At 32.1% G+C, this 25,208-nt stretch overlaps 1 protein-coding gene across 4 annotated transcripts in view; it reads left to right on the top strand.

Annotated features, from left to right (window-relative positions):
- Positions 1-25,208, top strand: part of LOC124357693 — a 136,848-nt gene that overhangs the window by 51,693 nt on the left and 59,947 nt on the right. For all 4 annotated transcript variants that reach the window (XM_046809686.1, XM_046809689.1, XM_046809687.1 and 1 more), the window contains 7 exons: positions 526-912; positions 7,491-7,673; positions 12,042-12,092; positions 15,803-15,922; positions 16,458-16,580; positions 18,096-18,208; positions 20,097-20,355. In XM_046809686.1, coding sequence (XP_046665642.1) covers positions 526-912; positions 7,491-7,673; positions 12,042-12,092; positions 15,803-15,922; positions 16,458-16,580; positions 18,096-18,208; positions 20,097-20,355 — 1,236 coding nt within the window. The remainder of the gene's footprint in view (positions 1-525; positions 913-7,490; positions 7,674-12,041; positions 12,093-15,802; positions 15,923-16,457; positions 16,581-18,095; positions 18,209-20,096; positions 20,356-25,208) is intronic.

Below are 25,208 nucleotides of genomic sequence, written 5' to 3'. Positions count from 1 at the left end.
CTGGAAACTGATTAAGTGTGTACCTGAGTAACTCTGTACTAAATTCACACTTGAGAAACCGTAAGCTGATCAATGAAGTACATTATTTCTTTTATGAATTCTACTAATGATGATCATCTCCTTTTAAAACCATTCAGAAGAATACTATTCCATGCTAGGAACTAAGATAGTTTATTTTTTTACATCATGAGAGTAAGTAATATTCAATTTATTCATGTGATATTCGAGACTAATATCACAATAACATATGTAATGTAAAATCTTTGTGTATGCCTGCAACAGATAATTTTAGTCTCCACAGCACCACCAATTACATTTTTTGTTGTTGCTTATTTTGACTTTAAAATTTATGGATTGATAAAGTATCGTTATTGGTTTTCCTTGTATTATTGACAAGGTATTTGGTTGGTATGACTTCTGAATAGGTAAAACTATGCTTGCACATCTATAATGACAAAGAGATCGTGACATACAAGTCTTAATTGAGTAATATAAACTCATTATTTTTTTATCTGTCTGATGAAGTGAACCTGGAGGCATCAAGAAATGTGAGCAGCAGTGTGTGCAGTTTGGAGGAGGAGCAGGACACAGCGGTGGAACAGAGTGACGTAGAAGACAGCGAGACAGGACGAGACGAAGAAATGACCGTTGATACTGACTCGGACCAGATGGAGATCGACATAAGCAATGACAAGGAAAACTCATCCAAGGCTGATTCTGTGGATTTAAGTGATGTGGGGACCAATAGACAAGATGGTGAAAATAGGACTAGAGACTCTGACGTTGATGTTGTTGAAACAGACTCAGTGAAAAGTGGTGGGGACAAGTCCCCCAGCAAATCTCAGAAAGCTGTGGGCAATAAGACTGACAGTAAAGTGACAAATTCCTCAATTCTAGAGTCAACACTGAAAGGTAAGCTGTTGGATATTGTGTAACAATACGGATAGTATATATGAATAGTAGCTTATTATTAACTAACATATTATACTCTCTCATTGCTTACTTCTTCTTGCAAAACACATGCATGCAATCATGAAATTAGTCAAAGAGTGAGTTTTGAAACTATAGAGTGGTAGTTTTTATTTAGATGATATCAATTTAGATGATATCAATTCAGTGCTCATGTTATTGTTACTGGTCATTAAGGATGATCGGATATAAAATTTGTGTGCACATTTGAAACCTAGATCTGATATCCCTATGAAAGTATAAAGTGGTTTCTCTGTTATAAGAATATTGCAAGCGTGTGAAAGCATGATTTTTGAAATGTAAATATATATATATATATATATGCATTGGAAAAATTATGTATAATAATTGCGTAGTTTTAGACAGGAAATGTAGATTATAATATTTAGGAAATGAAAAGTGTTTACTATAATAGAGTTTTCAGAGATCAGTGTTATTTATTTCAAAGTTGCATATAAAAATAATAAGTTCAATCTCTCTCATTCTAGTGATGGTAAATTAATCTGTAGCACTTGTAACAAAATTATGTGATTGGCCTCTCAGGTCATGGTGCCATTACGTTTGGTCATAGCGATCTCTGTGTCAGCTCGAGGAATTACAACCGCGTCCTGTCCGTAAACTCGGCGGACCATTCTTAATGGCCCCCTACGTTTTCCCGTTAGCTCATCAGATAACTACGCGTGTTTATTTTTTAAGTAATATAAATTAACCAAACTAATATTAACTTGCCATTTATATGTCAACATTATGTTTATGGGTTAAATATTGTAACAAAGAATAACAATTTTGTACAAAAAAAATGTTTATTTTGTAATTAACAAAAAGTTACATAAATTAACATTAACTTGCCTTTTTTGATGTAACATTATCTTTATACTCATATATATTCTATTATTAAAATAATATTATCTAAAGAAATAATTGCATTAAAAATATATTGTATCAACATAAACGTTAACTTGCAATTTTTAAGTTGTGATTCTGTTTATGATTTTAATATAATAATAAAAAACAATTGTAGGTAAATTAAATAATGTTTATTTTGTAATTAATAAAAAATTAACATTACATTTTAAGTTTTATATGATTTTTCTAACAAATAATGGTAGCTTCAAAGGATGGAAGTATATTAAAACTTCTAGGATTCATTAAAGCTCATGAAAAGCTCAAGTAAAGTAACAAAATTTCAAGTATAAGTCTCAATTTTCACTAAATTAATTGGATTTACTGTGCAGTTCAGAGGCTATAAACTAGTAGGCTAATGAGTTAAGAATATCTATGCAAAAATAGGCTAATCGTATGGGTAATAGGTCCCAAAAGAAGTTGGAACCAATGTTTCTGCAGCACTGCAAAGTCCAGTTAGAATCTTCTAGGTAGTTAGTTATTTTTGAACCTATTTTGTTTTATCAACTAACCAGTTAATTTGGGCAACGCATTCCGGTACTTCACCACTGTACGTATGCTGATGGCTGCCAGTAGATATATGGTCCGTTTCCAGAAACAAAATAGGCACTGCAAAATTTAATCATTATTATCAGAGTTCAGAAGGGATAATAAAGCAATGAATTACAATTAAATGCAGATAAGTGTACTGCTTTAAATTTGATTATTATTATTTGATAGTAATGAAATGATTGGCATTTGAAATAGTTCACCACTCGTTCCTATATTTTTGTAAATCAGGGTGCGATTATTTTTAAAATACAAGGGATACAAATTTGTCCAACTTTAATAGACTAAAACTAATGCAATGTTAAGCTGAGTGCAACATGTACAAGATTTATTATGTATGTATATATTAATTTTTAATATATCTTACATTTCTTGCTGTACTGAATTTGAATCTCTATAAAAATGTTGAAAATCAAATAAAGACCTTACCTATTTATTTATTTAACAAAAGCAATATGGTACAATGATAAGTCAATTCGCATTCTCAGATGACATTGTTTGTGACCAGTTATTTTCCTGTTTAGATTCAGAACATAAATTCTACATACTTAATGTTTGCTGCATTGGTAAATTTGGTAATGTTTCTCATACTGTAGCGTGAGTCATTGGTGACTCATAAAGATGCCTTACATCTTTACGGTATGAGTCACTGATGACTCATAAAGATGTCGGAATTTTAGTATATGACGGTTTAGTGTAGGTCAGTCAGCGCTAGAGTGCTACAGGTAAAATTGGCAGTACTACCTATTGTCAACAACGGAAAACAACTGATTCACTGTAGTGTCTGAGTCACTGTAGACTCATGCCGCATATGAGAAATAACTGTGTATGCAAAAAATAATTCATGTGCATTATGAGCCATCTATAATATTCTTTATTGTTTTATTCAATATTATTTATTGTGATAATTGTAAAATATACTCCTTGCCACTTTATTTCTCAATTAAAAATTGATAAAATACCTTTTAAAATAGTATGTTCTTCAAAATTGAGTAGTTTTTGTGAAATCTGTTAGTGTTTTCAACATTAAATTGACTAATCATTATATAGCCTACATCTTATTGGGCTATCTCAGGATTGGAAGCTTTGCAGGATAACAATTTGGCCACATGAATAGGTGTGCTCGCTCTAAAACCTGTTATTTAACAGTGTTTTGAATGCTAAAATTATATATGTATATGAGCTAATGATTAAAAATATGGCATTATTTAATTTTTTATAAGTTCTTTAGTATAAAAATGTTATGTATACAGAACACCCAATTGTATTGATTATACATATTTTTCCAATACAATCACATATTGGAAAAATATGCATAAACTGTAACTGTATATATTAAAACGGCGAACGTAAACACACCAAAAAACTCTAGATTAGCTAAAAAAGAATTAAAAACTGTAAAGCAAATAATTTGCATCGCAATAAACCCTTATGAGTCATTGACTTCAATTGTGAATGAAGATCGACATATGTCTGTGAGCTACATCTGACGCCAGTTGATCTAAGGTTACCTTCACAAGTGTAGTGAGTTTATCTTGGTTAGTTCTACTCCTGTGCCGTGGCAAGCCTCCGCCCTCCTCTCCCCCCAAAAACATAACAATGCATTGGACAATTAAAATCGGCCGACCATTCGTTTCTGACTTCGGCACTAAGTGGTACGCTTTTAAGCGTTAACGCGACAGAGTTGTAGTAATCACAATACAAACGGGGTTTTTTTACTTGAGTATTATTCAGTTGTTAAAGTGGAGTCTCCAGACAAAGCTGTCCAACTCTTATTCTTTACTGAAAATAGTGTTTTGGAAAGACGTGTGTTAGATAGATAGCACAGGCCTAAAATGTACAGTGTTATAAACGGGCTTCAGAGTTCGGTTCGTTGAATAATATAATGTTTGATGGTTTGGTAAGAGGTGCAAGCCAGGTTTTTGAGTAAACCAGAATGTTACTTGGATTTATACAAAGCTTAATGAGATACCTTTGGGAGAAGAAAGTAGTGGGTTAGTTACAACAAGTAACGTCGAGAACAGGTTTGCGTCCTGTTGCACAGCAATGACAGAATGACCTGAGGGGTGAGCGGCAGGAGAAACATTTAATGTCTAGAATTGGCGGCAGATAAGCGCCATAGTGTGGCACTGCCCTGCCGCTCACGTCTGCCATGGCTAGTGTCGAGTGTTCTCTATATGTACAACATAAACATTAAACTTGCCATTAAAGTCGCTGCTCGATCCAGCGTTCACAATCGTGGCCCAGACCTCTGTTGGTCTATGAACAATTGCTCCTCTCACATGTTATGATCATCATTAAATTAAATAGGTTAAAACAAAGAAAGTGATGTTATGTTTTGATATCATGGTCACATCCAAATCTCGACTGAACTGTGTGTACATTTGCTATTAAAATTTCAATTATAAACATCGCCGAGACATCACTGTCGTGTTTAAACAGACTAACTTACCATTTCTATTACTTGAAAAGGAAAAATTACAGAATTTTAAATATATTCATTTCCCTGAATCTCTGCAAATTTCTTTGAAGATCCTTAGGCTTCCCCCTCCCCCATAAAAGATAAATTAATTAAGTAGAGTTCAGATGGTTTATTTGTTGATTGTACTGAACCGACCTTGTGTACCGGCGAAATCATTGTCTTGTACCGAAAGTTCGTCCACCGCTAGACCTCTGACCCGCAATACTGGGTTGCAGTCTGCCCCACGGTAGCGATGTGTTGGTACTTATTTGTCACCTTTGTATTTCCGAATTGAATACATGTATTTTGTAAACATCACATTAAGGAAATTTATTAGGTATACAAAATGTTATTCCGTCACATCGAAAGACACAGATATAAAACTAAGGAGCTCAAAATAGGTGATAACGATAAATCATCACAGAATTTCTCACATATTGCTAGCGACGAAATGCACCTCAGCTTTGCGACATTTCTTGCAAACACTGCTAGTGACGATAAAACGTCATCGTTGCACTTGGTGTAAGGGTTAAATACAGTACAACAGTTGTCTATTTGGTTTGAAAATAGACTAGGTAATTGGAAATTTTCGCCCGGGAAAACCGGGAATTTAAAAAGAGATTTTGAGTGGCCACCCTATTAAAAGCTATTTCTACCTGTTGAAAGGATTCATTGTTTTGAAAACAGAGACCAGGTGAATTGGTGGTGGTGGTGGTGGTTGAAAGATGTCAGGTGAAGAGGGAGGCTACTAAATGTATTACATTGAGACTACAACTGTATTAGATTGCCAGCACTCCGTCCTGAGTTGATATCAAGAGCTAGAGCTAGGCTAGTACATCACAAATACTTTGCAAGTACTAATTTCGTTTAAAATAACTAAATTTGGTATGTCATTGTAGAAAGTCTTGTCTACTATGTACTAGTTACAATTTGTTATTCATTAACAAATTTATTTAGATAATTAGACCTTTTTAGTTAGAGGTTATTAATTATAGTGCTATTAAGACAATAAATTAAAAAACTTTCTTTTTCAATAATTGTTATTGAAAAAATATCCGCTTTTAATATTTTTACTTTATGGTGTTGCTTTTAGTAAGCTAGTAAAGTGTAAATAAAAATAAATAATTTTGGTTTTCAGTTACTATAATATGTTTCTAACATTACATTATTTTGCATTTTCACCTGATCAAAATATTTTATTAATTTATTACACTTTTTATTACCCTGCACTCAAATTAATATATTTATTACAACACTAGTTTTACTGTTTCACACAAGTTCAAATACCTTTTTATCTCAATAATATATATGTTGATATGTAGATTTCTAGATAACCATTGCCTTATTTATTTGAAATGCATACCACTTAACCAAGTAGTCTGGTAGGCTATTGTAAGCACAGTTTTGGATTTAAATGAATTCCATCTACAACATCATTTTCTGTTGATCTTATTGGTAGTTGTCAAATTACATGTATGGTAAACAATTTATCTGGCGCTCCGTTATTCAAATTTGAAGATTATCTGGCTCGGTTCTGGTACGATTGTAACATTATCTAAATTAGAATGGAACTAGTTGGTGCCAAACGGTTTTATTGATTAGGCCTATTTTCAGTGTATTTGATATGGTAAGTATATACAGTGTAAACCAGTGTTATTTATCTGTGACTAGTAGCACATGCTAGGTTGTGACTCAAGGTCATTGGTAACACACAATCGTACAGTAGTCGACACAGCTGGCTCTTCCACTGACAAAATGAAAACTTTTACATTAGTCAGGTTGGTAGAGTGTTTGCTGCCAGCCATCTTTCCTGCACAATTAGTTGTTAGTGTACGAGTATTCACTGTGAAGGTTGATTTGTAACAATTCTTTGTTAGTTTTTCAGTTTTTTTTTTTTGGTCAAGTTCAGATTGTTCACTGTAACAAGTTGCAAATGTTACTGTGGCCTGCAGCTAAATAGTTCTGTTTTGCGTTGTTGTCTTGCGCTTTGTAGGCGGAAACTGATGTTTAACCATTAGAATAACTTTCAACGTGTACGGAATTCAAATGGAGTGTGAGTTATTTTACTTTTAAACGACTATCCAGCCTTTTTACCATCTGGCCTGCTGTCTGAAACAATAGGCTGGGGAATCAGAGGTTTATTTTTTCAAGATAGAAACAGATATCACTACGTAGTAAATTTAAAACTTCTTACCTAGAACTTATGTTTGCATATGTAATGTAATAAGGTAAATCTTTATTGTATAATTTTATTAACATTTAGTTGTGATTTGAATTTAATTAGCCCTACCTATTTATTTTGTCGGTAAACATTTCCTTGCACGTTACAAGCTTATCTACAAAATCATATTAGACCATCTTAATAATTTTACAGTTTTACCAATTTTTGTTAAAATTAGGTTATATTAATTTTTCTGCGTTCTAATTTTGGAGTATTTTGTTGAGACTAGATTTACATAAATTATACAATTAAATTTGTAACAAGTCAAATTTTGGCTTTCACGATTTTCAAAAATTGTATATACATCCATTTGTTTAGTGTGATCTATTAATCCTTGAAATATTATCAGCTATAAAACCAACTTATGTGTTGTGTGGTGATGTACAGGTGGTACCAAAGTGGAGTACTGTGGAGGCTGTGGAGCTGAAGTGGATGATGCAGAGGAAGGCATATGCTGCGATGGTGACTGTGAGCGGTGGTTCCATCTGCGGTGTTCGGGCCTCTCACAAGCTGAGTATGACGAGTTGGGCCTTGATGAGAATGCTAAGTGGGCATGCAGCAAATGTTCAGGTATATTTACTTCACTGGCAAGTTATTAATAGAAATCTTGCAGTTATCGCATAGAAAAGCAAGAAAAATTACATCATTTCATTTAAGGTTGTCATGTATTAATTTTTTTACTCATATTAGTTGTAGAGACGTTTTTTTGTTCAAACGAAACAAAATATTTGTGTATAAATAATTGAATTGTCTAGTGGTATGAAAAAGTATGAAACAATTTTTTTTAATCCTTAGAAAATATGTTTTTTTCTTTTAAAATAAATATAATTGTAATAGTCTAAACGTGAACAATTAAGTATTTTCTATACATTTGTTTAGGAATTTTGAGAGAAAGATAAAATAAAATATTCCTCTATTATTATTATTTGAAAATTAAGTAGCAGAAGTAATGAGTAAGGTGAACGATTCCATTCAATTTAAAAAAAAATTTCTTTGCATTACACTCTGAATCAGAATTGCAGCATAATTTTCAGTTTATTAAATGGTTTAACGTGGAATCTATTTTGTAATGAGACAGATTTAAAAAATGCCTAGGAAGACTCACCACTGGAGGTAGTCACAAACAAACCAAATTAACACTGATATTTTACTTTTACTAATGGCAGAGCATGTGGTCTCTGGCCTATAACTCTTCTCTAACCTGTAAATTACAAAATATTGTATTTTCAACTAAAAGTAGTAGAATGAATAGAACACTTACTTGATCTATTTGCCACATACCGAGTTCAGTATATAAAGTCTGAACTGGCTATAACTTAATATAAAACCAGTGGTATAGCCAAAAGCAGGTTATGAGGATTGCAAACTCCTCTTCCATTAGGTCTTATAAGGAAACTCCAAAATTGAATTGAATAGAAACAGCTTTAAAACAAATTAATCCACATTATGTAGTAATTAAGTATTTCGTCTTCTTCTTCTATGGGGTGGCCTATTGCTATGCACTTAAGCCTCAAGGTCCTTTTGCGCACCCCGGAAGCACACCATATATATGATTACAGCAGTTCCACAAACCACCGAAAACAATCTATCAGGTCCTTACTAAGAAGCTGACTTATATTTGGCATAACTTACAAAATTAATGATGGGAGTTTTTCCAAAATACAAACTCGTGGTAAATCTTCTAGCCTTTTGAAAATCATTGCTACACATTACTATGTAAAATGAAAATTTACAACCAATCAATGTATTTCTTACCATAATGTGATCACAAGTGAATAAGATAAGTGTGAAAGGTGTATAGATCACTATGTATTGAGTAAACTTTGGCTATGCATTGAATAGGTAGGTTCTTAGATTATTTGTAACATTTATAATTGTTTTTACTAAGAATACCTAATTTTGTCCTGAAATTGATAAAAGAATTCCTATTGCCTAAGTGAAATAATGATAAATATTATCCATAACCACTGACACTTGTCCTGCCAACAGCTGAAGACCTCCTTGATCCCTTCTCCTCTCCTAATCCTAACATAAGAAACACAGATGAATCAGTGCAGGTTGTTTTGGTTGTTGTACCACAACAGTCTCAAGGTAAATATTTACGATCTGTGTTCAGTTAATGTACAACTTTTGTTGATAATGGATCAATTCAATGTTCTTTGTTTTACACGGTCCACACATGACTGTGCAAACTGTGAACCTATCATTAAGCCGTGAGTTTTGATTGTCATTAATGTGAATTTTGTCTACAAATTGTAAAAATCTACATGTGGATAAATAAATCAATATGCATTGATGCCGCAACTACGTTGTCAAAGTTTCAGAATGTCAGTGGACAGTGGATAACCACTATTACAAGGTAGAAAGTATCAAGCAATCAAAGGGGTAAACTAGAAAGTTTGACTTGTGGTGCGGTCTCTGTGATTTTACTGATAACGTAGTTTAAAAAAAAAACAGGAAAAGGAAAGGCAGAATGAATGTTACGTTTCACGTGGAGTGTCTCACTGCCGTCGCCAGGTCCCAGGTGTCCCGGTGATCTGTCTGATATCTCTGTCGGATAAAAATATACAGATACCCGAGTTTGAAAGTGAACCTACAAACTATCCAGTAGAGCTTTAATAACGGGAGTTGTATTACAATTTAAGTTCTTTACTTTTGCATTTAGACAAAATTATGAATGTTTAAATTTTAACACAGTTCTAATTGAACAGATTTTGTTAATTTACTGCGACCGGCCTCGGCAACTGCCCATTTAAATGCGCAAACCGCCAGACTGCCTAGGACTGTGTTGCCTCATTTTAAATAGTGGAATCCAAGAGTGATCAATCATTCCTATAAGCAACACCACAGAATTTTTTGTTTCTTTTATCTTGAAATTGCAATTTTGGTGTGTTACCTGTACATGTTGTTTGATATAATTCTTCTTGTAATGTTGTTTACAATGTATTGTACTATTTACTTTAGTATACAATTAAAAGTACCGACTATCTGGGTTTTGATTAGAGAAGTGCGGCAGGTGACTAATAGGGCAAAATACAACCTGTTATAATCCTCTGCACTTGTGTGTGAGGTCTGTATATGTATGTTTAAAACTTACCTGGGTCCAGCTGTTCTCCCTAGTTAATGTTATAGTAGAACTTGTGGTTCAATTTACACATAGTAATAGAATAGTACATATAAAATAATATGTTTACAGTTATAAACTAATAAAATTATAATAGTTTAAAAACCTTACTTCTAAGGCTTAATTTTAAAATACTGTATATTGATAAAAAATTATTAATTTTTTTATCTTTTTAGCCAAATTTCACTGTTAAATACTATAGGTTTCCCTAAGATTTAATCTTACATGTGTTCAAGTTTAATTTTTTTCACAGTTTGAGATCAGAATTCTGATGGAGAAATAAATATTATGGATAAGTACCTAAAGTATTTTTTTTTAATTTCTCAAAATATTTCTTTTAAACCCTTCCCATCGAAGGCTATAAATAACTTCTCTCATATTAAGAGAAATTAAGAAATTTATTTAAGAAGTTAAGAATTGGTCTCTTAATTTTTTTTCTTAACCAATGAATAATTGAGGAAAGCTGGAATCCTTGCAGGTTTAAACATTGCAGGCCAGTAATGTTGTTTCAATCTTTTGATAGGTAACCCATAGAAGTAATCCCTTTGTTGTTATTTTGATTATTATTAATATAAGCTCTGGTGTGATATAAACTTTAAATGTTTTCTTCTTATACTCATTATTTAGTAGACCTTATATACCATAGAATGTTTGTTGCCCCATGTTTGTGTCGTAGCCAAGGCCTAAAAGTCTTACATAATTTTAAAGATGTGTTTGTCCATTCCTTCATGAACCGTCAACAGTTTTGGTGAAATGAGGGAAAGTTAAATAACTTCATTGTTTCACCGCAACTTGAGTTGTTTCCACATTTAAAATTTGTCCCTTCCAGCACCATTTTTTTTATTGATAACATTGTGTATAAAAACATTTTGACCATGGAATTATTATTTTTTAAACCATGAAAGTTAATTTGATTTTTTAGATTGAGTAATTTTTTATAGGTTTAGTTATCACTTGATTTCATTGTTGTAACTTTTGGTCTCATGCTTTTCGTCATAAATATTTATGAGCTTTAAGGAACAAACAATGTAGTATAAAACTATCTTAAATATTTTCAAAATATTGTACTTGTAGCTTAGCTATATTGTTCGATAATATTCATTATCAGTTTACATTCATTAACGATAACACTGCACGCTTCACTGATATGCTTTAGTCTCTGTCTGAAAATTGGTTTCACAATGCTCTCAGGAAAAATGTCCTTATTGAAATATCAGAATTATATCATTTTATTTTTTGTTGTGGAATTTCTTAAGAGAGAATAAAAATAAAAAGCTACTTCCCTGGCAGATGTATATCAAAATGAAAAGTAAGAAAGTGGGTCGTGGCTTCTCCAGTCTTTTTGTTAATTCAGATAGTGAAGAAAACCAGCAACGACTTATGGTTAGATTTTAGAACAAACCAAGAACTAATTAGAAATGTTAAGCATTTGTACAAGCATAAAAAGAAGGTTATAATTCCACTAATTATACATTCTATTTACATTAGTAAAGAAGTGGATAAAGGTAGTTCGTAATTTTATTAGAAAAAAATCAATTCCTTGTGATGATTTTTGTATAGTGCAAGGAAACATTTCTTGGTTTTATGTTTTAAAACAATTGTGATCATCTGTGTAATTAGATTTCACACATATACTTTTGAAGTTTGTATAATATACAATAATATATAATAGTTATATACATATAATATATACAATAATATAATATAAAATAGAGATGGGATCAAAAGAGTTAATTGTGTATTAGTTGACATTATTGATAATGTACTAAATTAATAATTACGTTCTAGATACTAATAGAAATTTTTATTTCTAGGAACCTCGCCTCCTTCACTTGGAAGGAAGAATACAAAACCACTTTTAACTGGTGAGTATTTTATAGCAATTATTAACATATTTCATATCTGTGTTGTGATAAATTAGTAACTGTTGTTTTTATGTAAAAGGCTTAATTGAGTGTTGCGGTATGTAAAGTATCCATCAACTAGCCTACTGTAATTCAGTGTAGGTCATTTAAGTAAATATTGCATAATAAGCAAATTAAAAGTTTGTAGTTTTAGGGTTACCCGTTTATACATTGTTCGACAAGGAATTTACACCATAATATTGAGATATAACTAATGCAATTTTGTGTTTACATGTATCACAAATATTTTATTTGATAAAGCATCAGTGTGTTTTATATGATATTCATCACTATTAATTAACCCTTTGCTTGCCATAAGCGATTTAATCTGCAAGTATAGAATTCCGCTTAACGCCCATAGCGATATATATGATAAACTATGTATTACAAATCTAAAGGCCCTAATAGTTGTCGAATTATCCGCTAGATGGGAGGACAAGTCACTTTTGTTGTCTGCTGCCGTCTGGCAATGTGCAAACCGAATGTCTAGGGAGTGTCGATAAATAACAGCTGTTCCTTTGTTCTCACCCGTCTTTGCCATACTTCTACAAACGCCTATAGCGAGTATTTCCGCCGCCATTACAGGGGGCTTGTTTGGTGCTCTAATTTTGTCGTTCTTGCTTACTGATAGTTTTATTTTGAGTTCAGTACATTTTTATTAGTTTATATTGCGTTCAGTGTTTTGAAAGTTTTTAAATCTTGAATAATTTATGAAAATATTTCCATTATCATGGCTAATGCAGACGACCTGGAATTTGACGATTTCGTTCTTGGGGTTATGAACGCTGTTTTCGAGTGCAGTTGACGAAGTTGAGGATGATGAGCAACAGGACATTATTTTGTACAATTTGAGTGAAAGTGAAACTGACCCAGAAGATGAAAGCGAAGATTCAACCTCAGATAAGTCTATGAGAAACCTTTCCTGGACTGAGGTAACTAATAGTGATCCAGGTCCTAGCAATACAATACCAATTTACAGTGTAAATCATGGACCTAACTTACCCATTTCTCTTGATTCTGATTTGACCAATTTAATACTTTGACCTTTTTTCAATGATGGAATAATTGATTATATTGTATATGAAACAAATCTGTATGCAAACAAGAAAATCAGCACAAATGTTTCACCCAACTCAAGACTGAAAAGATGGAATGACATAACAGCATGTGATTTCAAAGCTTTCCTTGGTGTTATAATAAATATGGGTCTGATTCCAATGACCTCTATTGAAGAATACTTCAGTACAAAATGGGAATAACGTATGAAGTTTTTTAGTGATGTATTTTCTAAAAACAAATTTCTCAACATTTTTGGCAAATGCACTTCAACCATGATCGGGGTGGTGTCAAAACAAAAGGCTTCCTTATACAACCTCTAATTGATCATATGATACAGATGTAATTTATTTACAATCCCAGTAGTTCTGTTGCTGTGGACGAGAGCATCATCTCATTCACGGGTATAAGTTTTTAGGATTTACAACCCTTAAAAACCAACAAAATTTGGTATGAAAGTATTTGTTTTATCTGATGCTCTAACGGCTATATATATATATATATATATATATATATATATATATATATATATATATATATATGATTTCATCCCATATTTTGGAAAGCAAGAAATAATACCACATTTGACTCTTCTAAAAACTACACAGATAGTCAAAACTCTGTGCAAGTCTGTAATTTTAAAAGACCCAGCACATCCTGCAACTGGCTTACATGTTTACACTGACAGGTACTACACCAGCCTAGAGCTAGCCAGGGAGCTACTGAAATCAAATTGTTTCCTCACAGGTACTGTTATACTAACTAGAGTGGGCATGCCTCCTAATCTAAAAACAATAACTAAAAAAATGAAAAAGAGGATATTATTTCAAAGAGAAATAATAATATATTGGTTGTTCCTTGGTAAGACAAAAGGGTTGTTCATTTGCTTAGTACAAATAATAAAGGCAGCAAGACAGAAGTTACTGATGTACCCAGTAAGTGGCCAAACAAACCTCCAACAACAGCCAAACCAAATGTAGTCTTAGACTATACTAAACTCATGGGAGCAGTGGACAGGAGTGACCACTTTATATCATCCTACAACTTTTTGCAACGGACACGAAAGTAGTATAGGAAAACTTTTTTTTGGCTGTTGGAGGTAGGAATGGTAAATTCTTACTCATTGTACAAATGTATACAACAAAAAAAAACACTTGAAAAAGCCAATAACACATGCACAGTTCAGAAAAAGCTTGGTGGGGGACCTCGTTGCAAGCAAACTGGCGCAACCAATGTGCAGATGCGGCCGCCGGGGTCGACCCAGTCAAGGTCAAGGAGCGCCACCCGCTGAACAGCTAAACAAGAAGCAACACTTCATCCAAAAGAGACTAAAGGGGAGTGCGAGGTGTGTTGTTTGTCTGAAAAGGGGCTTGAGAAAAGAAACAATATACTCATGCAAAACATGCACCGATAACCCAGCCCTACATCCAGAAGTGTTTGAAGTTTTTCATATCATGGACGACTATTCATAAACAGAAAACAAAAAACTTGTAGAATAGTTTGTCTTTCTACTGTTTTCCAAAATCTGTACTTCTCTACCTCTAACATAATTTTTTTCCACTTATGGTTTAGTAAAAAATATACTGTTTTATCAAAATAATATTGTTAAATTATTTCATACCTACTGGTACTTAATGTAAAAAATGCAATAAATCGTATGAAAATACCCGAAAACGCATTGAACCTGTGTTTTTACTATTCAAATTAACTATTTAACCAAATAAAAAAAATTGTTTTATGTTTAAAAAAATTCTGTAATTTGGCGCTAGGGCAAAATACCTATACAAGAATTTGGCGTTTAAAGGGTTAAATGTGTGGTTGTGCTGTCATAAAACAATGTTTAAATACAGAACAGTTGAGAACATTTAACAAGTCTCTCAATTAATATTTAACTACTTTAGAGACTAGTGGGAAGTAGCCAGGAGGGATTTGGCTTATATTCATACCAAGAACCCTAAGAATGTAATGTCCATGTAAAATTTCAGTATAATCGGTTGATAGTTTATGTGTGAAAGCAAAATAAACAATGTCACTTTCACATTTATAATATTATTCATATATGTATAATTTATGAAATAAATCATCTTTCAAATAAAATAGCAATAAATATAAATATTCACTATGAATATTTAGTAAAAAAAAGTAGTATAAATTCTGAACTTGCTGAATTTGAGTTAAAATTAAAGATCAGTTTTAACGTAAGTTAATCTGAAATATTTGTCACAAAACGGCAGTTCTGTGCTAGGAAAATATCACTGTATTCATAATACTGTACATGTAAACCAAAGGCCGTGCTTCTAATACTTTCATGGAATAAAAACTGGTAATAGTTTTTTTTTAATATTTGGGAAATCCATATTATAATGTTAAATGAACTATAATTGTTGTTGTGAAAACAATTGAATAAACAAGTACTGTAAATTAAGGCACATATTACACTCACAAAAATACATTTCTACAGTTATTATTAAAAAAATAATAAAAAGATGTATGATTTTTCTATAATTATAAATATAGATCTTAAGAAATGTTTCAGCTGTTGAAATTAACTTTTTGTAATTTCATAGCTCAAATTATACTGTGTAAATTTTGTAAATACATATCATATTTTCTAGTTCGCAAAGATCTTGGCACTCTCTCAACACCTTCGCCAAAAAGAAGATCAATGAACAAAGACGGTAGAACACCCAGAGTTGATATCTCCAATCCTGCATTCCTGAAACCCTTTGATTTTGGTAAGTTTCATAAAAAAGTAAATTAATTTGTGTGTTATTGAGAATTATCTCATATTAAATTGCTTTTTATCAAGACAAAGTGTGTTTGCAATATTTGTAGTTGAAATTGTAGTTTCTTAGAAATTAGTTTACAAAAACACTATGAATTTTAGAATAAAACAGTAAAACAGTGTATGAATATTAGAATAAAATTTAGTAAACTTAATATATTTTGACATCCAGTTAAGCAGATGTGATTTATTGATTTTTACAATGTTTTGATGTTAACTAATTGCCGTAAGTGAGATGTATAGTAAGTTACTCACATGTTGAAATGATATGAAAAAAAAGTAGAAACAAATGTTCCATTGTAACTTACAATATTGGTATTTTATAAATATCTATAATGAGTATTCTTTAGGCAAGTACTTGTATCAGTCATTCTATTATTACCTAAGGCCTACTGATTTTGAAATCTTGCTTAATTGAAAATAACAATAATGAGGAAATCTGTTAGTACATACATGAATATGAGTAATTGTTGAATGTTTTTCAGGATGGAAACGAGAACTGGTGTACAGGAGCACGAATGACAGCCAGAACAGGCGCCAGGGAGATATTTATTACTATACTCCTAAAGGGAAGAAACTCCGTTCACTAAGAGAAATATCAGACCATTGTGAGTTTAATTTGTGTTTTAGTTATAGATATTCCTCTAAAGGTATACAAGGATGTCTAAGAAGTAAATTTTTCTAATTTTGCCCTCCAATTCAAAGGGCACCACAAGTGACTGCTCTACAGTGATATACTTTACTAAGGGTTCATCACTGGCATCATTGGTTATCGGTCCCATGACTTTAAACAGTACGGCTCATCAATTCTCAACAAACCTCAGTTCAGGTAGCATTTATGGTGATGGTGTAGTGTCAGTTCAAATGGTTCATTGTTGGCAAGCAATTTGTTATAAGTGTTATAATAATAAGTGTAGCAGTAGGCCAATGACCTCTTGTCAAATCGACATCAGTGCTGTTCAGAGACCTGATGGCTTAGAAGAGGTACACATGGAGTCTTCACAACTATTCTTGCAACTTTCCACTCCTTTCCAGAGCTCAAAAGTAATTAAGTAGTTAGTTCTTTATTAATGGCGTTGAAGTGAATCGCGTAATTGTGGATAACTGCCTGAGGACTTTGACGATAGGTATTTGATTTTAGAATAAAATAGTAATTGTCAAAATACCAAAAATATTTTGATAGAGATAAAATTGTGTAGGAAATTAGGGTATCACAACAGCATAAGATTTAACTTTTACAATTTTTTGCCTTTTTAAATTTAGGAAAACTCATTTTGTGGACACTCCATCTTGATTTACCTTTGCCTTTTTAACAATCCTTATCTTTCATTACAAAAACAGCCAAATATGTTAAAAGTATGAAGTGGAATGTTTAACGAGATATAATTTTATTTGCTGTTTATTTTTATATCTTGAAAATACCGCAACATTTTATAAGGTTATAATGTAAATTCTAATCATTATCTGATGGTTACGTGTCACCAAGATGTATAATTTTTTTCTATAAATCAGTGTTCTGTCCTTGGTTCCAAATTATTTATTTTTGAACTGTTTGTTCAACTTATGGATGTTTCAACGGTAACATGTATGAGTGCTGGAATGTTTAAAAATATATTCTCTATTGAATCCTGCAATGTTTTTTTTAGCAATTTTGGAAATATACTATGTGAAAACTAAATAACTTATATTCTGTAGAAACATATCTACATGTTCTCTTGCAAAAATGTAATTTGTGTTTTCTTGTACAAACTAAAATTTAAAACAGTTAAAACTCAACAACCAAAAAGATTAATTATGAACGCTGTGAATAACAAAACATAGTTTCTGTTAAATAAAGTAGATCGCAGTTCCTGTTTAGGTCGTCATTGATAAATAACTGAAATCTAAATTTGACATGAAATAAAGATAGTAGAGTGGAACAAAGGGAGTAAGAGTCAAAAACACAAAGAGGTGAGGCATTTCTTTACTTTCTCTCAAGCCTCAATCTATATTTCACCATCATTGTTCTTGTGTAAATTGAGCTACAGATAACAATGATGGAACTACGACGAATAGTCAGTAAGTAACTGTAATGTGAGTGCTGATCGTTAACAATATTCTGAAACACACAAACTATGTTTCAGTGGTGGGAACTGACCTAACTCAAGATAATTTCACTTTCTGGAAGGAACCTCTTGGTATCGACGATCCAGAGAAAGAAATCATCAGAGATGCAAAGTTTAAAATGGTTAATAAGGTAAATATATTATATGTACTGTGATGACAATTATATTTTGTTTAAAATAATTAATTGCATTATGCATTTTATTCAGTTAACACCTTAGCTACCGTGTCGGGTCAACGCACACGACACCTGTGATTGTTAAAATATAGCTAGTCACGTGTAGTTACCCTACAGCGTCACTATGCAGCTGGTAGCCATTTTCTTTTGCTTCCCGCTTGTGCTGCACTCTGACAGAACTCAATAAAACAACTTGTACTAGAAAGAGTGGTATATTGAACATGATGTCTTTTGTAGTAAAGTGTTTTTCAGCTCACTAACTGAGACATTTTCAGGCCATTTTACCCAACAGGTCAAGTAAATCTACCAAAACAGTAGCCATAATTTTTCTTGCTGACAGCGTTTGCAAACATTTCCCCGGTCTCTTGGGCGAATGCATGTGTCCCCGTTCAATCGACTGCTATTTTGTTTTACAGTTGACATGCTATACCCAAGTCTCGTTGTCATTTACAATATGATCAATGATTTGGTTTCCACTTTTATCATAGTCTCATAAATGACAGTGCTGCAGCAAATCTGTTATTTTATGGTCTATCGTTATGATTTTCATAACCCACCTGGAAAAAAATTGTAAACAAAGTTACCAACCACAGTTTATAAACTAAACTTCATGAAATTTTGGGGGAAATGTGATGAGTTTCCGTTTTTGTTAAATGATATTGTTCACGGATTGTTTCGTTGATTTTCACCACCAATCACTCACCATTACGCACAAGACAAGACCTAACACTGCGATGCTCATTGTGAAGTATGATATATGAATATCATGTTGTACGTGGTCAGTGGAAATGTTATGAAGATTGACATTTGTACGTGAGCTCCTTCTGATGCTGGTTGCCTCTACTAGTATAGTGGAGTTTATCGATTAGCGATCATTAAAATGAGAAGGAAATAGGATTTTTCCGGACATTTGCCATCGTTGAGTGAAGCAAAACATTAAAAAAAATCAGTAACACTACGTTTCGAGATCTGCAATCTGATCTCTTCTTCAGGTAAATAACTAACCTAACACATAATTACAAACTAGGTTAAAATAAACAAATCATACCAGAGCGTTGTGACATGCCTAAGTCACAACCACCATGTTGTTTGTCAACTTCACTAACTCTAAAACATACACTTACAAAACTAAATACAACACTAATTATTAAAGCAGAACTACAGAATACACGTCACAATATATCTGCATTTGTTGGACCAACCACCTACGACTGACCAGAGGCCAATAACAAATGACAGAAGAAAACAAGATGGCGACAATAAAAAAGGGAAGGGTGACAGGAATGGGCCCTTTTTTATTATTGATTCATGCTAGACGAACTTCTTAAAACCATACTGTTTTAAGAAATCTGTTAAAAATACTGTTTCTTTTACAATCCTTCCATTGTAAAAAATAAACTTCAAACAAAGCATTAAAATGAGTGAATTAATGATTATAATTCTTAAGAAGTAGGTAAAACCAAAATTACTTCCAACGCTTGTAAGTATAAGTACAATGATTTGAACAGAATGCTGTACAGGGGCCCTACAGGTTTCCAATACCGAGGCCGTTGGTTTACTAGCACTATGTTTATTAAGCTTTTGTAACAAGCTTCAGCTTTCACTGGTTCAGTTCATAACTTGACTTGTTTAACAAGTATGAAAAATTTCATTTTACAGTAAAACTGTGAATTTTGTAATATTGAAGCATTTTCATAACAATAATTTTCTGTATGTACTAAATGCTGTGTCATTGTATAAATTTTACTTATTTGACAAATGTAAGTGGAAAGGTCATATGACATTGAAATATTAGAGTAATTGTATGAAAGACTTAAGTCAATTAACAATATCATGATTATAGGACCCGTTGGCAACACCTACCTTGCCCAAGAAAGTCACACCAAAGATCACAAAAACGCCAAAACCTGCGCCAAAACTGACTGCTACCGTGACTCCCATGGACAGCTCCAACTCTGTAACACCTAAGGCCTCAGCTAGCATCACGCCTCGTGTGGTGTTCAAAGGCAAAGCTAACCTAGGTACTGGACCGAAGATCAAGGTCACTCCTACCAAGGCTGCCACCACTCCTAGCCAGACACAAAAAGTTGTCATCAGTAAAGGTAATAAATACATCTTCTTTTTTGTACCTAATACTAAGTTTGCTGTGAGTGTTTGTTTCTAACTTGCATAAAGAAAACGAGTTTGGATGGTTGTAAAATAACGATCTCATTTGTCGTTTGGAAAAATTAAATTGAATATTATCATGAAGACATGCTATTTATTGAAACTTCAGGTTTTGGGCTTTTCAATTATTTGCAAGTATCAAAAAAGAAATTTTAAGTTTCATATTTCGGATGCTGTATTATAAATTACTTAATTCACTATCAAACTTCAAACATTGCAGTTGTAATTAATCTTTAGAGCCCTAAATTTTTATTGAATTTTAAAATTTGAAAAATTTACTTTGATTTTGATAATAGAGAGACAAAATTTATTGTGTAACTTGTAGTATAAACCATAAGATCTATTCTATCTTGATAATGGTAACAAGTATTATATTTATTCTGTTACTATCATGTATTTATATGTGCTAATTAGCTTGAAATAAACATTGAGAATGTGCTTCTATCCGTGCTTCTATATATTTCAGCTAGTGCAGAAAAAACTACTTCTATTTTCATGTTTTAACAGATTGAACAAGAACCTAATTTTGGAAGATTACTTAGAGAGACTACATTTATAAAATACACAGTAACATAGAGACTGTGTATAGCGAATGTGCTTACAGAACTTAGGAGCGTTTCAACTGCTTTGAATCGTATAAGCTGTATAACTGCGTGCTTTTACCCCATACGCACATTGCCTGTTGACTTTTTGGTTAACCCATTGCGGATCAACGACGTGAGGGTGACGCGGAGCGAGGCGTGGACCAAAAGCACAATGACGTGACCCTCACGCGGATGATGACTCATTTGTTTTGAACGCTTATCGCTGTTATAAGCCTCGGAGATATTTATAGTCAGTTTTCCTGGACTGGCTTCCTATCTTATCTCTGGTACTCGTCCACAAATACTCCCCTCGTTATCGGTCAATAATGTTATTATTTACGAAAAATTGTTTGTCTGAGGCGTACAGTCGTGGCGTTCGATTTTCCTTTGCCTCGTGTGCGTGTACGTAAATAAAATGGGTGACAATTTACGATCATCTGAATTAGATAGACTATTATTAGAAAGTGGAAGTGATGAAAGTGATATCGATAGTGTTATTGAGGATGGAGACGGTTCTATCAGGCGTATTTGTCCACGTTTTCATAATTACGCGGATACTAATGTTGACAGTGACGAGCGGGCTAGTGACCATGATTCAGATGTTCAGACTATTTCATACATTGTTCCTGGGACACCACCGGATGTGGAAACTCTATTTCAACATCATTTCAATATCAATAAAAACGCTCAAAGTAGTGCTTCCGAGGATATTTATGAATATACTTGAATATACTTCTAGTATAATATACTTGTCTAATATGATCTGTATAATGTTTATATAACATAAATAACAACATAAACAAACAAAACATGTATAATTAGCGAGCGCGCTAAGCAGGCAGGTAGGCGTGCAAACACTGCGGGGTGCTGCGTTGTAATACGGATTAATTCGTACTCTAAGGCCCGCGCGCGCGCGCCGTTTTCACGATCCGCAATGGGTTAATGGCAAAAATATTAGGAACGAACATTTGTTATGTCTGTGCAGTATATAATGCTACTTCAAATAGAAAGTGCTTTTTCAACCTTGTTCTGTTGGAAGAATATTGTTTTTCCTCCTGAACTTTAATTTGTCATAAATCACATAGGCCTACTATGCACATAGTACTCAACCTGCTTTAATATTTTAAAACCTACAGTTTTTAATATCCAATTAATTAATTTGTCTAATAACTATTTTATTAAATTTAAATTTAATTAATTTTAAGTGAGCAGTTTATGTTATATTAGAAATCAAAACAAATTTTGAATAAATATTTCAATTTATTTTAAAACATTTTAAACATTTGATTTAGTCATATACTTATTGTCAAGGTTTTCCTCTTGTCTGGGTGTGATGCATGAACGGGATTGTATATTAAGTCATGTGACCCTATTGTAGTAGTTCAGTAGAGCTATTTATAAAATGTTACTAAAAAAGACCATTTTCAAAAAACTGATTCCTTAAATAGTGTAAAGCTTTCCAATTTCCTTTCTATAATTGTGGCATCATAACAGTGAATTTTACCTACAATAAATAAATAAAGGATCCAGATATAAAATATTTTAATATTTTAAGTTACATAGTATTTAATTTACATTAAAAAATTTTAAAGTTGTTTAGCTCATAACATTGTTTGTTTGGCATGCCTTTGTCTTTTGTGAGCAACATTGTTCAATATCCAAGTTTGATTTCTAATATGTCCACTTAACTGTGGTGCTTTAAAGTAACATAGCCATACAACAAAAGAAATAGTTTATATAGAACAAATAGAATGAAGGTTACAATTTTTAGAATAGCTAGCATATTTTAGCCAAATGTTTTTTAATACAAAAACAAATATAGACAGCAAGTGCTTGTATTTTTATTATAAAACATGCAAAATGAACTGTTTTACTACTTACCAATGAAACAAAAAATTGAATAAAGTACAAAATATAAGCAGGATATTTATTTAAATAAAATTTTTCATTTGTGTTCAACATATATTTATTTTGAAGTACTAAATTTGTTTCTTGGGATGATTGCTTAGGATCAGGAGATAGTTATAACAAATTATTTTAAAATCTATAATCCTCCCTCTATAGATTTGATCTCATAATTCTTACACTTTGACATAAATGTTTGACAATGCAAGTCCCGAAACAGACGTTTAGTAAAGATTCAATAACTTAAAGTTATTTTGGTCAGATCTCCATGACTTTTACAATAAAATACTTATATTAAAACACTCTAACTATGATATTTTTACTGTATAATATTGTTGTATTCCTACAATTAGTTATTGATCAAAATCAATTTTGATAGGTTCTTTAGTTTGATTACACACAATAAATTGACATCTATCCACATAATGCGGTACAATTAACATTCAAACCACATTGAGGTGTCAAGAGATAGCCGGATACACTAAATCGATGTATAGTTTTGCTCACAAGAACAATTTAATCCCTTTTAGGAGCAACCGTCATTATATCACCTGAAAATTTATAGTACAGGAGTAAGGATTAACAAGCGATATCACCCCACGATGTATTTTACTGCTCTAGACCAGCGGTCAACATAAAAGCGGTTTTATATTTTTTGTATTGGGAAATATAACTGAAAGCTGAATGGTAATAAAATATTGACCATTGTAACAACTAAACAAATGCTCTTTTGTCTATTATTGTTGCTGTCTGACATATTGTTAATTTGCACACTTTTGTATTTAGTGTACAGTCGAATAAACTGTCTTATATTCTACTATTCCATCTTAAGACATCCAAACAAATTCAAAAATACATTCTTGAAGCTCTTTTCTTATTGGAAATTATATATTAATTTCCAATAAGAAAATATATATTAAGTTGTGTGGGTCCGAAGATGTTCTCATTGAGTACGAAAGGCCTCACAAAAATAAAAACGTATATTATTGGAGAGTTTGATTAAATTAATATATAAAGTCAAAAATGTAATTTATTATTTGTTTACTTAATTTTCTTATTAATTGCACTATTGATGTGTTACAAGTATGGTAGTGTATACCAGACAAGCCTTTGGCACTGGGCCAAATTAATTCAGATACTCTGCCGCAGAATAACGCTTATTTGTATTATTTAAAATTTAACAACTTGATCACTCTTTGTGAGTCAGCTACACAGTCATTGTAATTTGCCATTTTTAAATGTTAAAATATTACTATCCAAAATAATAGGAAAACTGTATTACATAACTATTGTTCATAATTAATTTACTTTTATTTTTACATGCTGTCACATAACCGTAATGACAGAAAATATGTTATGGTAGATGTCATGCCAATTAGTTAACAGTACTAAGTAATAGATTAAAATATAATATCTAATTGTATAATAATAAAACAAATAGTATTAAAATTTATACACAAAATAAATAATCAGAGCAAAGAGTAAAATTCTTAACATTAATGATTACAATGTTGTGGAGTTAAGAAATCATTTACAATATAAAAACACTTATCCAGCGGCTGTTGTGTTTTTATATAACTATTTCAATTATATAACGTAATAACAAAATTTTCATATTAGACTAGGCCTAATTACAAAACCACCCAACTACAAAACTAGTGGTATATTTTTTCCAATTTATGTACCAATTAAAATAATACTTAGACTCATACTTCAATTTGTATTAACGCTGTATAATAATAAAAGGAATAAAACAAACAAAATATTGTAGAAATGTATGACACAAAGATTAAGTCCTCTAATTGCTGGAAATTGTTCTAGGAAATTTCATAAATATATTTTCAGAAATCTTAAATGGATAAAGAGGAGTTTGGAGGATAATCGTATTTCAGCTGAAACATTGTCAGAATAATTCATTTTTGAATTATGAAAATCTTATTACAGTCCATAAAGTCTCTGGATTGACACCTTGTGGAATAACCCTGATAGCAAAGCAAGATGAAATGAATTTGCCCTGAAGCCACTAAAGCTAAATTATACCTTAGGAGCATATAAGAATATTGTCTACAAAAAAACAGGCGTTCACATGAAACCACAGCAGCGCAATGAATTTACTAACTGAGACATTCACATGAAACTACATTACGGAATTAATGGTTGTTTGGCAGTTATGTGTTTCAACCTTTGGCTTGTGCTTTCATGATATTGGTCCTTATGTTATTGACAAAGTGAGGTTTAGAGAATTGTTCAGTGCATGATTAAAGTTGTTATGGTTTGTTATTCATATATAATCATTCTTT

Source organism: Homalodisca vitripennis, chromosome 3, assembly GCF_021130785.1.
Source record: "Homalodisca vitripennis isolate AUS2020 chromosome 3, UT_GWSS_2.1, whole genome shotgun sequence".
Taxonomy (NCBI): domain Eukaryota; kingdom Metazoa; phylum Arthropoda; class Insecta; order Hemiptera; family Cicadellidae; genus Homalodisca; species Homalodisca vitripennis.
This window is presented reverse-complemented; position numbering and strand designations above follow the sequence as displayed.